At 50.6% G+C, this 14,040-nt stretch overlaps 2 protein-coding genes across 2 annotated transcripts; one reads left to right on the top strand and one right to left on the bottom strand.

The window, feature by feature from the left end:
- Window positions 1-2,503: 2,503 nt before the first annotated feature.
- LOC137770349 (cyclin-dependent kinase 20-like) lies at window positions 2,504-10,208 on the bottom strand. The gene is made up of 5 exons (XM_068552997.1): window positions 9,958-10,208; window positions 9,364-9,473; window positions 7,048-7,236; window positions 4,971-5,123; window positions 2,504-3,255 (listed from the first exon to the last, which is right to left on the bottom strand). The coding sequence occupies exons 1-5, from the start codon at window positions 9,965-9,967 to the stop codon at window positions 2,878-2,880; spliced, it is 840 nt and encodes a 279-aa protein (XP_068409098.1). The 5' UTR covers window positions 9,968-10,208; the 3' UTR covers window positions 2,504-2,877.
- Window positions 9,994-10,488, top strand: LOC137770990 (uncharacterized protein FLJ37310-like). Its single transcript, XM_068554017.1, has one exon. The coding sequence runs from the start codon at window positions 9,994-9,996 to the stop codon at window positions 10,486-10,488; it is 495 nt and encodes a 164-aa protein (XP_068410118.1).
- The last annotated feature ends 3,552 nt before the right edge of the window (window positions 10,489-14,040 follow it).

Here is a 14,040-nt window from a genome sequence, read left to right as displayed (position 1 = left end):
CCTACCCTCACCTGACCCTGACTCACCCTAATACACACCTTCATCCTGAGCTTTGCCCTAGCCCCGACCCTGGCCTTCACAATCACCTTCAGAATGACCCTCAGCCTCCGTCTTACACTGGCACTGGCCCTTGCCCAAGCCCTGGCTCTAACATGGTACTTCCCTCATCATGGCCCCTGCCCAGGCTCTCACCCTACCTAGCCTTAGCCCCAACCCTGGACCTCACCCTGGTTTTGGTCGTGGCCCTGGCCAAGATCAGATCAGAGTGAGTGTAAGGGTGAAGGTCATGATCAAGCTCAATGTCAGAGCAGCCAGGGTCACAGTCAGGATGAGGGTAAGATCAGAGACAGAGTGATGAAGATCAGAATCAGCGTGAGGGTGAATGTCCAGTTCAAGGTAAAATTCTATGTCAGGCTAAGGATCAAGATAAGACAATGGTCAGGGTCATGGTGTCAGAATCAGGTTCAAGGACAAGATCACTATGAGGGAAATTTTAGATCCAGGGTTAGGTTCAAGATCAAGTTCAAGATCAGTGTGAGAGCCAAGGTTAGGATCAGGTTGAGGCTCCATTAGAGAGGATCAGTGAGAGGATGAATGTCAGGATTAGGATGATGGTTATTGTCAGGGTGAAAGTAAGATTGAAAGTTGGATTCAAGTTGACAGTGGATGTCCAGTTCCGTGTAGGATTCAGGGTCAAGGTGAGGGTGAGGTTGATGTTCAGGATTAGAGTCAGTGTCAGGTTCAGGGTCAAGATCAATGTGAGGTAGTGTCAGGGTCAGGGTGAGCATGATGTTCATTGTGAAGGTCAAGGTCAATTAAAAGTCAAGGTGGGTCCCTTTTCTATTGCTGCTGGAAGGAATTAAGTCCTCCTCCTCCAACTCTCCCTCCCCCCAACCCCCATTACATTGGCCCAATCTGCATAATCCAGGACACTCTTTCCATCTCAAAGTCTGTACGCTTTAATCACATTTGCAAAGTCCCTTTTGTGTGTAAGGCAATGTATTCATAGGTTAGGACATGGGCATCTTTGGTGGGGGGGGGACACATTATTCTGCTTACCACAGAGGGTCAGAGTTTGGTTTATAGTCAAAATCAAGTTCAAGGTTAAGTTTCAAAGTGAGGATGGGTCAAGATGAAGGTGACGATCAGGCTGAAGACGAGTCATCATAATAATGAAAGTCAGTGTCAGTGTGAAGTTCAATTCAGGGTCAGGGTCTAGATTAGGTTCAAGGTCATGATGGGATTAGGGTGTCAATGGTGACAGCCAAGTGTGAGTCCATGTTCTGTGTGAGGCTCAGCATTAGGATGAGGACCCAGGTCAGGATGAAGTTGAGGTCTAGGTCAAGATGAGGGTCAGGATCAGGATCATGGTCAGGCTTGGTGTGCAGACTAGTTTCAGCTTGAGTGTACAGTGTAGTTCAGCATCAAGGCGCAAGTCCAAGGGCAGGGTGTGTCAGTATGATGGTCCTTGTCAAGGTGAGGATTCAGTCTAGGGGCAGAGTGAAGTTGAGGGACAGAATCAGATTGAAGGTGGTGAGTATCTCATTTATCACAGTATTCACAATCAGTGTGAGAGAAGCTGTCATTGTCAAAGATAAGTCAAGCTCAGGGCAAGTGTCAGGGACATGTTAACGGTCAGGATCAGGATCATAATGAGCATCAAGGTAAGAGGAATGTCAATTAGAGACTCAGGGTTAAGGTTAAGATGAGAGCCAAGTTCATGGACAAGGTTTAGTTCTAGGTCAAACGGGGTCAGAGTTTGGGTGAGGGTCAGAGTCAATGCCAAGATCAAAGCCAGGCATGGGTGGGGAAGGGGCTGGCAAAGAATTGAGTGAGGGTGAGAGTCAGTGTATATGTCAGGGTCAGGGTGATAGGGTCAGGTTAAGTGTAAGGTTTAAGGTAAAGGTGAGGGTCAATGTCAGGGTGGAGTAAGCGTTAAGAGTCTTTGTGAGTGGAACTGGCTGAGGGTCAGAGGTCAGGGTTTGGGTACAGACTTGCGTTCATACGAAGGTGAGAGACACCAGAAATTGAGCTAGACTGAAGCTTAGAGTCTACAGATGTGGCTGGACAAACAGGCAGAGGCCAGATCCTTAAAACATCTTTAAAGACATATGGGACACTAGACTCTTCCCTGAAAGCAACAACTAAAGTTTACTGTGCTTTGCCCTCTAAGAGCTTGGAGAGCAGTGACTGTGGCACTGTTAGTCACCTCTGTGACTGCAGTGCTTACAGAATTTTAGCCACATGAGCACAAAATGAATATTTTAAGAATACAAGATTGCTAAGAATACGTTTCTCTGACTTATCTGTTGTTATCTATCTGTGAACCAATACCACATTGCTTATTTATTACAGCCCTATGATAGTCTTGGTATCTGATAGGGTAAGTCCTTTCATCATTTTTTGCCTTTTCTTCTGCTTCTGCCTCCTCTTAACCCTTTCATTTCCGCATATATTTTAGAATTGGCTTACCAAATTATTTAATAAGAAAAACAAGAGCCAGTTCAGATTGTATTGGGATTTACTGAATTAACAAATGAGTTCCAGGAATGTCTGTCTTCTTATTTGCCCAGTATCTCTGGGTAAAGAGGAGGCCCATGTGGTCCAGGCTCACCCGTATCCTGAGGGTGATGTTGGTAAACCAGCTCAAGGTGTGGAGGGTCACTTATTGGGTCCCCAACTTGAGCCATTCCTGGGTCCTGATTGCTGCCAACTCACCTCCAAAAGGGAGCTCTGTCACATGAAGCAGCTAGCAATCCCCCAAGACTAAAGTCGCCATGAATGGGGCCACTTTCCCAGTGACCACAGAGAAGCAAGGGCCAGGGGATGATGCTACCTCAGCCACTTCCCTCAACTGGAAAGGAAGAGGGGCAAACGTCACGTAGGACTACCGGGCGTTTTTATAATAAATCTCAAAAGTGAACTAGTGTCTAATGTCTCTGAGAACAAAATCAAACCACACTTTCCTTCCCGCTTGGATTTCCGACATGAGGACATCCTACACTCAGCACTCCCCCAAATGGCTCTACCAGGACTGTCCCTGACCAGGAAGGCAGCAACTAGAGAACCAGCCCCATGGCAGGCATGGCAGCGGAACTCACTGCCTCCTTCTGATGGATCTGTTACCAGCAACAGATGGGAGGCCGACAGCACAGGCCGAGGGTCCCCTCTGCTGCGGCTGGATGAGCCTGGCCAGGAGCAGGACCACTGTGGTCGAATCAGGCCGGAGCAGAAGAACAAGAGGTCTGGCTTGTCCTGGGGAGGGAAGGGGGGGACACGCCTGTGGGGCCTGGCCCAACGTCTCAGCCCTCCAGGATGAAGGGCCGAATCAGCTCCAGGTTCAACAGCGACTCCTCGAGAGGCTGGTCCACGTGGAGGTCATGGACGTGGGGGGGGTCCTGGGGGGGCCTTGAGGGCAGGTCCCCCTGGGCGCTGAGGAATCGGCAGCTCCGAGGGGTGGGCAGGCAGGGGAGCTGTGAAGAAGTACTGGTGCAGGAGGGCCTGCGGGTAGCAAGCGAGGGGCAGCAAAAGGAAACTGGTCACTTCCCCGTCCCAGCTTCAGCCACTTCCCTCCGAGGAGGAGATGTGAACATTGCCCTGGAGAGGATTTTTCCTTCATCTGCTCATCGTTCAGGTGACTCCAACACCTCGGAGTGCTCACTGTTTGAGCACTGCTCCAGAGACAGGAGATGCAGCAGTAAACAGAACAAAGAGCTCTGCCTTCAAGTTTTCCACATAGTGAGGGGTGGGGGTAATAAACACGATAAAGAAGTAAGACAAACAGTGCATCAGATGATTAGTGCTGTGGGAAAGAGAGAGTATGGCGGGGGATAAGGAATACTGGAGGGGCTGCAGGCCTGAAGAATGGTGAAGGGAGGCCCCTGGGAGGTGGCGCTCAAGCAGAGACCTGAAAGGTGAATGAGTGAGGCCTAGGGACAGAAATGCACAGACCCCCAGGACATGGAAAAGCCCTGGGGCCCGAGGGGAGTGAGCAAGGGGAATGGGAGCTGGCAGAGTCACAGAGGTGATGGCCCCAAATGTGTGATGGCTGTGGGCCACTAGGACCTGGCTTCTCCTCTGAGGGAGCCCCAGGAGGGCCCTGCAGGCGAGGATGCGACAGCCTACCTGGACAAGGTCCCTCTCTCTGCCACGTGGAGGAAAGACTAAATGGGCAGGAGAAGCAGATTCTGGGAGGCAATGGGGGGGGGCGCTTAGAATGGGGGCAGCAGCAGGGGGCTGAGAGGTGGTCAGTTGGCCTCAGTACACTCTGAAGGTGCTGCTGACATGGGAACTCGCCAGGGGCATGTGTAAACACACACTGCTAGTGCCGAGGGCAGGGAGGGGAGGCTGCCATGAGGCCAGATGGACAGATACACCCGACAGAGGCCCTCACACCATCAGCCATCAGCCCATGGTCCTCCCCTCCTCCCCTGCCTTCCAGCCACGACCCACCCCTCCTGGGTCCTCCTCTCCAGGCTTCTGCTCATCATTTCTCTTGGGAAAAGAGCTCCCCATGCTTAAACCTGCCCTTCTCCAGGAAGCCTTACATGACCCCAAAGTCAGTCCCAACATCCCTCCCCTCAGCTCCCACAGACTGACGGCCCTGCCTCACCACAGGGTGGAGACCCCACAGGCACAAGCCACGTCTGTTCACTCTGGATCAGGGTCCAGGACAATGCTCAGCACGTGCCAGATGCTAGTAAATTCTTGTTGAAGGAATGAAGGGACGAAGAAGTGAGTCACCAATAACCCAAGACTCGCTCTTCTGCGACGTGTGCATGCCCTTCTAATGGGCCACCCCTGGCCACCTGCCCTCTAGGGTCCACTCAGGAGAGGCACACCTGCCCTGCACCCTCCTAACCCTGGCTCCAGGGGTTCTGGTCCCAGCCCATCACAGGTTCTGAGAATCTCAACCTGCCTGGTCAAAAGGACACGGACGAGGAGGGTCAGGGCAACGGGTGTCACCCTACCTGGGAGGCTGCAATGCGCTGGCGTGGAGGGTAGAGGAGGAAATGCCCCAGCAGGTCCAAGGCCTGGGGAGAGGCATCGGGCAGCACCTCCTCCAGGGGCACGGGAGCCTGCTCCTTGAAGGAGGTCTTGTAGTCAGGCAGGTCCTTGATCTCCTGGAGGAGAAGGGGGTCCATCAGAGCCGGCACCCACCCCGCCAGCCCCCTTAGGTGTCAGTTCTCGCTCCCTGTCACCTACCTGCTCCCATTCACTCATCACTCCCCCATCCATGCACCCCTGCTCACATGTCACTCATGACATCACGTGCTCACTCAGTCCTTCAGTGCTTCCTCCACATCTCAGGCGCCTGCTCCATGCCCAGCTCGGTTTGGATGCGTGTGTGCTGGGGACGGGTGGGAAGGGATAGGGCTTGGGCCCTGGCCCTCGCACCTCCAGCAGGGCAGGGGAGGAGGAGACCCCACGCTGGGCCAGGACCGAGGTCCGGCAAGTCAAGGAGGCATAGGGCCACGAGAGAGAAGGTGCGGGGCAGGGGAGTCACTAGCTATTGGGGTAATAGAAGCCACCCGCCCCCACCCCTTCCCACTGTAGGCCCCTGCAAACCGGCCAGACTTCAGGACTGGGGGTGCCCAAGATTCGAAGCACACAGCAAAGCTGTTCAATGTCATTCTCCCCTGGGAAAAGGGGGGACCCATTCAACAGCTCCCCCAGGATGCAGCCCACAGCCCTGCAGATACAGAACCCAAACAACTCAGAGATCTCACACCATGGAAACAGATCCCCCCACACCAGCACCCACACCTCACACTGTGGTCAAGATACCCACAAAGTAGCCTTCAGGCTTCATAGCTAAGGATACAGATCCCCAAACAGTCAAAGACTTCAAGCCTAGAACACAGAGCATATCCCCCTCTCTAAACAGCTCTCAGGCCTCAACTCTGGAACACACATCAACCCCTCAACAGTTCTGAGACTTCTCAGAGCCTCACATTCTGGGACACACTGCCACCTCCTCCCATTCTGGGGCAGACTCCAAAACGGCCCCCAAATCTCAAACTCTTAGGCATATACAAACCATCCTACCCCAAATAAAGGTTCAGGGCCTTCATATCCAGGGACCCAGGCCTCTAGATAGCTCAGGAACATTGCATCCTGGGATATCACCCCCTGCATAGCAGCTCAGACGCCCCATGCCTCGGACCACCTCCCCGACCTCAGCCCAGAAGCTTCCTACTGGGACAACCACTCTGATCCCACTTGACCCCTCCCAGCTCAAAACTGTCATGGGGAGGAACACTGATCCCAAACTCCGCAGAGATACTCTAACCAGGGGAGACACCCCCATGGCAACCTAGAGCTCACAGCAGGAAAACCCCCAAATGGCTTAGAGATCTCAATGCCCAGGAGGAAAAGGTGACCCAACGACCCACACTCCCCCTTGCCCAGCCCATAGGCGTCTCACCACAGGTCGACACCCTGATCATACTGGCGGGCACCATACAGGAGCTCAGGGGCTCGGTACCACCCGTGAGAGGAGGGCAGGTGGTCACAGCCAGGTCACCGGTCTGTCAGGAAGCTGCCTCGGAAGGTCATCCTGGCCCCCACACCAGCCCCAAGAGCACTGTTTGGACAGAAGGTCCAGAAGCATCTCTTCCCAGCAGGAGGGTTGGGGCCTGTCTATTGCCAGGTCCTGCTTGGGAACTGGTCCTCCCTACCTGGTGGCCACCTGGTGCGTGTAGAGACGGCTGCCATCTGGGGAAAAGACCCGGGCCAGGCCAAAGTCCGCTATCTTGAGCTGGCCCGAGGCACTGATAAGCAGGTTGGCTGGTTTCAGGTCCTGAGAGCACCCAAAGAGGCATCAGTTCCTCCAGAGCCCCCACAGGACCTCGGGGCAGGAGGGCTTGGCAGGCTGGGCACACAGGTCAGCGCAAGACCCGACCTCCTCCAGGGCCCCAGCCCTGGCCTCCTACCCATAGGCCCTGCCCCCACTGTCCCTTTTCTAACCATACCTTTCATCAAGGGATGGCCTACCCACAGCCCAGCCACCCCCCCGGTCCCACCCCAGCCCATGCTGGAACTGACCCGATGTACAATGTTGTTGGCATGGCAGAAAGCGACCCCCTTGAGCAGCATCTGCAGGTAGCTCTTGACCTGCGCCTGGGTCAGCGGCCTCTGGGCGTGGCGCACCACCTCAGCCAGATCTGACAGCATGAACTCGAAGGCCAGCACGAAGCCTGCGCCATGCGGGAACACGGCCTTCAGCTGTACCACCTGCAAGCGGGGCATCCTGTCAGCCTCCAGACTCACGTGGCTCAGACTCTCTCTGGGACCCTCAGCCCTTGCACCAACACAGGACCAGGCAGGCAGAGATGGTGGCATGAGATCTGAGCTCAGAATCAGGGAGCTTGGTGATCTCTTGCTTCCCTCTCCCAGGAGAAGGCAAGTCCCTACTCTAATGCTCCAGTAAACACTCAGGGAAAAGGAGGTCTAAGAAAGGCGACTTAGGGCAGTGTCTGGTCCCCCACCCAGCCCACGAACTGGAAAATCACCTGGAAACACACACACACACACAGGTGATCACAACTCCCAGCACTGGGAGAGCAGGAGACATGTCACATATACTTCCTGAGGGCCCACGAGGTCACAAGGGCAGGCTGCACAGTAGTGAACAGGAGCAAGGGCTGGTGGGTCCCGAAGGACTTGAAGGAGCTCAGGGGACAAATGACTGACAAATGACCAAACAACAAACGTATAGGGTATTTTGATGAAGATTCTGATGAAGAAAGAAGAGAAGGCATCTGGGAAGGAGCTCTGGGCCAGGGGACAGCAAACACAAGGCCCGGAGGCAAGAACAGAAAGGAGGCTGCTCTGTTCTGCACTCCTGGAGCCTAGACAGTGCTTATCACGGGCGAGACACTTAAGAAGTTGTGAATGAAAAAAGAGGCTGGAGTGGGGTGGAAGCAGATGGTGACAGTTCTTTCAGAGTGAAGAGAAGCCTCTGGAGCTTTTCTAGCCAGGGAGTGGATGATTTCATGCACAGTTTTTGACTGTGGAGTGGAGGCAGTGGCGGGGGGGCGGGGGGGCAGGGGAGCCTGCTGTAGTTGTTCTGATGAGAGGTGAGGATGGCCTGGGCCAGGGTAAGATCTGGAGTGTTTTGAACGTAGACTCTTCAGGCCTGCTGATGCACAGGACATGGGACCATATCACCAGCTTCCTATGGGCCCTCCACCTCTCCCACACACAAGCTGTCAGCAAAGCCCTTTTACTTTCCTCAAAAAACAAGAATGGCCATATTGCTGTTTTTCTGATGTTGAGGGTAGTAGACACTCATTTTACAGATTGGGACAAACAAATACATTCAGATAATACCCAAAATTATAATGAAAAAAACAGCAAAAGAAAAATCCTATCACCTACAGTCAACCTTAGAAGTCTATTCCACCAGACTTTACAAGAGACATGGTACACACAGACATGTATTCGTATATATATACAAAATATTTTCATACAAAACCAAGATGACACACGCAGTTTTATAACATGCTTGTGTCACGCAATATATCAAGGACATCTCCAGAGAATAAGAAACAAGTCAGAGTATCACCCACCCTTAGGTGGGTGGACCTACCCTTGTCACTCCCTGGGAAGTTAAGCACATCCTCTACTCAGGACATGGACAAGAGAGAATACCACAAAGAGAATGAAACTGGGTGTGTGAGGTGTCTCTCCTCGTGTGCCCACAGCCCCTCCCAGGCCTGTCACAGCACAAACCACGCCAGATGGGCGCTGTAGCCTTTGGCCATCTCCCCTACCACACTTCAGTTCTCAAGAGCAGGGTAGGGGCTGGTTTCTGTGTTGCCAGTAGCCAGTAGAGGGTAGAGTCTATGGGAGGCCCCAGTGTTAAACCGTCCTGATTCTGCGATCAGACCTGGGCCAAAGCCTCCACAGACAAGCGGAACAAGCTGAGCACCCGTAAGCTGGTGGCTGCGCCTCCTCCCCTGGCCTGAGATAGGGAGAGCCTGAGCGTGCCTTGCGGAGCAGAGGACGAAACTCAGAAGGACAATATACATAAAGCAGTTAACCTGGCATGCAGAACATAACAGGAGCTCAATAGGTGGCAATTATCATTATCATCAGAAATCACCAAGTGTTTTGAGAAAAAAGGAATAAGTTAGTGAATGAGCGAACGAGTACGCGAAGAAATAAGCGAGTGAACGACAGGAAATGAATGAGTGAAGTAACTGAGTGAATGAGGGTGAACAACAAGTGGAGAAAAAAGGGAGTGAGTGAGGGGTGAGGAAGCAAATGAGTGAACAGAGTGACTGCAGGACCTCAGAGTGGGAGTGAGTGGAGGAGGGCGGGAACCAGCACCTCAGAACACCAGCCCCACTCACATACTGACTGTCCTCGATCTCCTGCAAGGCCTTGATCTCCCGCAGGGCCTGGTTGGGGATGCCATCCTCCAGCCGCCGCAGGGCCACCTTCTTGAGGGCAACGATCTCTCCAGTCTGTTTGGGACAGGACGCAGACACTGCAGGCCCATCCCCGGCTGGAAAAGGGGATGCGACGCCGAGGCCTGAGGCCCTCGTGGGGGTGGGACGCGCCCCCCACCCCGGTCTGGAGGGAAATCAGGGCCAGCAGGCGCAGCGCTGAGCAAGCAGCTCAGAGACATCCACGCCACGCTCCTAGGGGGCACTCGCCCGAAGAAAGCACCGCTGGTTGCTGGACGCCCTCCACTCAAGAGAGCAAAGGAGGCGGGAGAACGCCACGAAAAGCTGCGGGGAGGCAGGAGCCCAAGCGTGGGTCGGGACAACGGGTAGATCTCAATGGAACCGAAGGAGGAAGGGCTGGGTGCTCACCTCCACGTGCTTGGCCTTGAAGACGATGCCGTGCGCGCCCTCCCCAATGCGGCCCAGGATGCACTACTGCTCCATAGCCCTCTGCCAGACACCCGGACCCTCTGCAATCACAGCCCCTCCCCGGCACCCGTACCTTTCCGCATTAGCCCGCCCTGCCTCCCGCGCCCAGATGCGGCTGCCTAGCAACGGCGCAGGAAAGAGCGCAGAGGCCGGGAGGCCGAAGGCAGCTACAGGCGGCGTCCAGGCCTGTCTGCGCCTTCCCCTAGGCCCTCGCCATCACGCCTCAGTGCGCTTCATTCGGCGGGAATCACCCGTGCGCAGACTGTGCCAGCGGGAGCGAGACCCACCGCCGACCCCTCGCGGCACTGCCGGGCGTCACGTGACGAGTGACGCCAGGTTACGCAGAGGGGCGGGGGCATGCAGCCAAGGAGCAAGGCGGAACAGCCTTGGGAGCGGGCTACATAGGCGGGAGGGTGGAGCCGCTCCCCGGGGTGGAGGCGGGGCACTCAGCGAGGCGGGCGGGGCACTCAGCGGCGCGAGCGGGGCACGGGGCGGGGCCGCACAGCCGGGGGCGTGGCCGAAAGGTGATGGGGCGGGGCCGGCTACTCTGGCAGGCCAGGGTACCCTCGCCCCCATACCTAGAGGTGCAAGCTTCCACCTGTGAGAACGTACAGGTGCCATTTCCACCTATGAGCCCCAAAGCCAATGATGATTGAAGCGAGACGGGTTCGGGTCTGCATTGTGGAGGGAGCGTCAGTTGGCAACATGTAAAGACAACGTTTAAAGAGTAAAAAGTCTGACCCAGAAAGTCCATGTCTAAGGGCTTCTCATGAGGAAACATTTGGAGGAATTTGCAGCCTGAGTGATTTTTAAGAAGTTCATGCCATGAAAGGATGTTGACAAAAAACACAATTAGCTTTTTAAACTTCTGAAAAGGTGCTCAATCTCATACACAATGAGATAAATGTAAAATAATCTACAATTTTCCATCTTTGGGATAGCTAAAGATCTCAGATCTAACAGTCCATTTAATCTTGGAGAGGCAGCAGTGAGTGGTGGCGTGAAGCAAGATCTTAATTCCGTGCCCAGGAATTGAACCTGGGTAGCCTAGATGAAAACCAAGAATCCTAACCACCACCCCTTGGCTCTTGCCCCCTGGGAAAAATGCATTTCTCATGGAGGCAAAACTGTAAAAACAGGTACAAAGTTTATTAATAGAGACACAGCACAACAACAACAAGTGGGAGAGCACACAGAGAAACAGTTTGTTTAGTTAAGATAGAAGCAAGGCAGAGATGCACACCTGGAGACAAAGGGTGTGGGTGTCCTCCCTAATGAGGAGGAGCACAGTAAAGAGGAGGTTAAGTCATTTATATAGGGCAGTTCTTCTGGGTCTTTGTGTACCTTTGGCCAATTATCTGGTTCCCTTTTCCACACCTGACCTGCCCTAGGACCCTCCCCAACGTGCATGTGCAACTTTTTTCCAAGATGGATTACAGCCCAGAGGCCTATGGGATGACCTTAGCATCACATATTATGGGGTGGTGCCCCCTCCCTTTTGACTCCCAACGAGCCTTTCTGCACATGTGCCCCAAGGGTGGGAAATGTATGACCCCTTGATCTTTTCACAGGGTTTAGTCCCACTCTGTCCCTGCCATAAAAATGTCCAGTGTCCAGTTATTTACCCTATTTCTGTTGCTGGTTTTTATACTGAGGTGCACATCTCAAAATATAGACAGGAGTCCAGTCATAAATATGTAGCCCTGGAGCCCATTTATCTCTTGCTTCAGGAAATGTAAACAGGGGGCTGGTTATGAATGTCTGGCCTGGAGCACAACTTCTTCTCACCCCAGGAAGGGCAAACAGGAGGCCAGCTGTAAATGTCTAGCCTGGAGCCCCTCTATCTCCTGCCTCACATTGGCCATGCTGTGGGAAAACAGGAGCTTTCATATATTGCTGAAGCATTGGCACTGCTAATCAAATTATATCTGCATATCCCCTTGGACCCAGCAAGGTCTCTTCTAGAAGTACCTCCAACAGATATATTGCACACAGCGAAATGACATGTTCAAAGTTATTCATTGAAGCATAGTTTGAATAGCAAAAGATTAGAAACACCATAGATGCCAATCAATAGGAGACTGTCTAAATTCTGATACACCCATCAAATGAAAAATTATGCTCACTACCTTAAAAATGAACAAGGATGCTTTTTTATTACAATAATAGGAAGATTTCTAAGATGTATTGTTAAGTTAGAAAGGCAAGATGAAGAACAGAGCATATACAGTACCACTAGCCGTGTAAAAAGAAAAGAAGAAAAGAATATAAAGAATGAATTTTTGTGCATTACAGGATATCTGGAAAATACTCAAGATTTCATGACTGTGCTTACCTGGTGAAGGGACTGGGAGGGTTGTGGACAGGGTAGGAGGCAAATGTTTCACTGGGGCTCTTCGTATTCTTTGAGATGTGAACTGTATAATTTATTAATTCCTTAAAAAAGTAAGAATTTTCAGGCTCAGAAATTCTACTCTGTTCTAACAACTTCAGAAGAAGGCCTTGATGTCCATACAAAGATGTTCACCCTGTTTGATGATGGCAGAGAGCAGACAATAACCCAAATATCCCATGGAAGAGTGGCTGAATAAGTTATGAGAGTAACTTAGAATGGCATGCTTTACAGCTATTATAAATGGTGAGGGTAGACACAGTGGTGGAATTGGAAAAGATGGTCTACAAAAAATAGTACGGGTCATTTGAAAAGTCATATGAGGAAGAAATGTCTATTGACCCAAATCTGAAATCATAAACGAAAACTGATTCCAGATGGACTGCATACCTAAATATAAAAGGTAAACAATGAAGCTCTTAGAAGAAAACATGATATCTTAATGACTTTGGGTTAGGCAAGCCTTTTCTAAATAAGGTTACAGAGAATACTAAAAGGGAAATAAAAATTAGAAGTCGGACTTCGTCATTAGTAAGAACATCTGTTCATCAAAAGAAACCATTTAGAGAGTGAAAAGCAAAGCCACAAAAAGGGACATGGTATCGTAACACATGTATCTGACAAAGCACTCATATCCAGAACTTATAAAGAACTCTTACAAAATCATAAAGAAGAAGCAAACCTTCAGAAAAATTGGCAAAACCTGTGATAGACACTTCACAAAAGGTGATACCCAAATGGCCCATAAGCATTTGAAAAGGTCTGTGCTAACTCCACTAGTCATCAGGAAATTTCAAATCAAAACTGTAATACAATATTACTATAATCACCAGAATCATTCCACTCCTAGGAATTTAACTTGGCAGAAATGTGTAAATATATATATATATATACACATATATATTCACCAGAAACACACAAGAATATTCACAGCAACACTCTTTTTAATAGCCCAAACCTGGAAACAACCCCAAAGTCTATAGTAAAATAAATAAATAAATTGTGGGATTTTTACCTAATGGAGTGCTACACAGCAATGAGAATAAACAAACCATAACTACTGGCAACAACATGGATGAATCCCAAACACAATGTTCAGCAAAGAAACTTGACACAAAATAATGTAAAATGGTGCATCTGCTACGGAAAACAATATAGCAGTTACTCACAAATTAAAAATAGAATTACTCTGTGATCCAGTAATTCCACCTCTGGGTATATATCAAAAGAATTAACAGCAGGATCTTGAAGAGATATTTGCACACCCATTTTCTTAGTAGCACTGTTCACAATAGGCAAGAGGAGGAAGCAACCCAAGTGTCCATAAACAGAGAAATGAATAAACAAAATGCAGTATATACATGCAATGGAATACTATTCATTCTGAAAAAGGAAGAAAATTCTGACACTTTCTACAATGTGAATGAATCTTGAGGACATTATGCTAAGTGAAATAAGCAGGTCACAAAAAGAAAAATACTGTATGATTCCATTTATATGAAATATGTAGAGACATCAAATTCATATCAACAGAAATTAGATTGATGGTTACTGGGTCCTGGAGGGAGGATGAAATGAGGTGCTGTTTTTTAATGAGTATAGAGTTTCAGTTTTACAAGATGAAAACTTCTGGATATTGGTTGCACAATACTGTAAATATACTTAACACTATTGAAGTGTACACTTAGAAATAGTTCAAATGGTAAATTTTATATATGTTCTTTTCCACAATTAAAACTATTTAAATAAAAAAAAAATTTTTAA

Source organism: Eschrichtius robustus, chromosome 10 (genome assembly GCF_028021215.1).
Source record: "Eschrichtius robustus isolate mEscRob2 chromosome 10, mEscRob2.pri, whole genome shotgun sequence".
Taxonomy (NCBI): domain Eukaryota; kingdom Metazoa; phylum Chordata; class Mammalia; order Artiodactyla; family Eschrichtiidae; genus Eschrichtius; species Eschrichtius robustus.
The sequence above is the reverse complement of the archived record's forward strand: the minus strand, read 5'-3'. Positions and strand labels throughout refer to the sequence as shown.

Excerpts from the sequence above, each read along its gene's own strand:
- LOC137770349 (XM_068552997.1), bottom strand. Across the intron at positions 7,237-9,363 it reads CAGGAGATCGAGGACAGTCA|GTGGTACAGCTGAAGGCCGT; the intron begins GTATGTGAGTGG and ends CCCCGCTTGCAG. Across the intron at positions 5,124-7,047 it reads CCAACAACATTGTACATCGG|GAGATCAAGGACCTGCCTGA; the intron begins GTCAGTTCCAGC and ends CTTCTCCTCCAG.
- LOC137770990 (XM_068554017.1), top strand. The coding sequence starts at position 9,994 with ATGCGGCTGCCTAGCAACGGCGCAGGAAAGAGCGCAGAGGCCGGGAGG.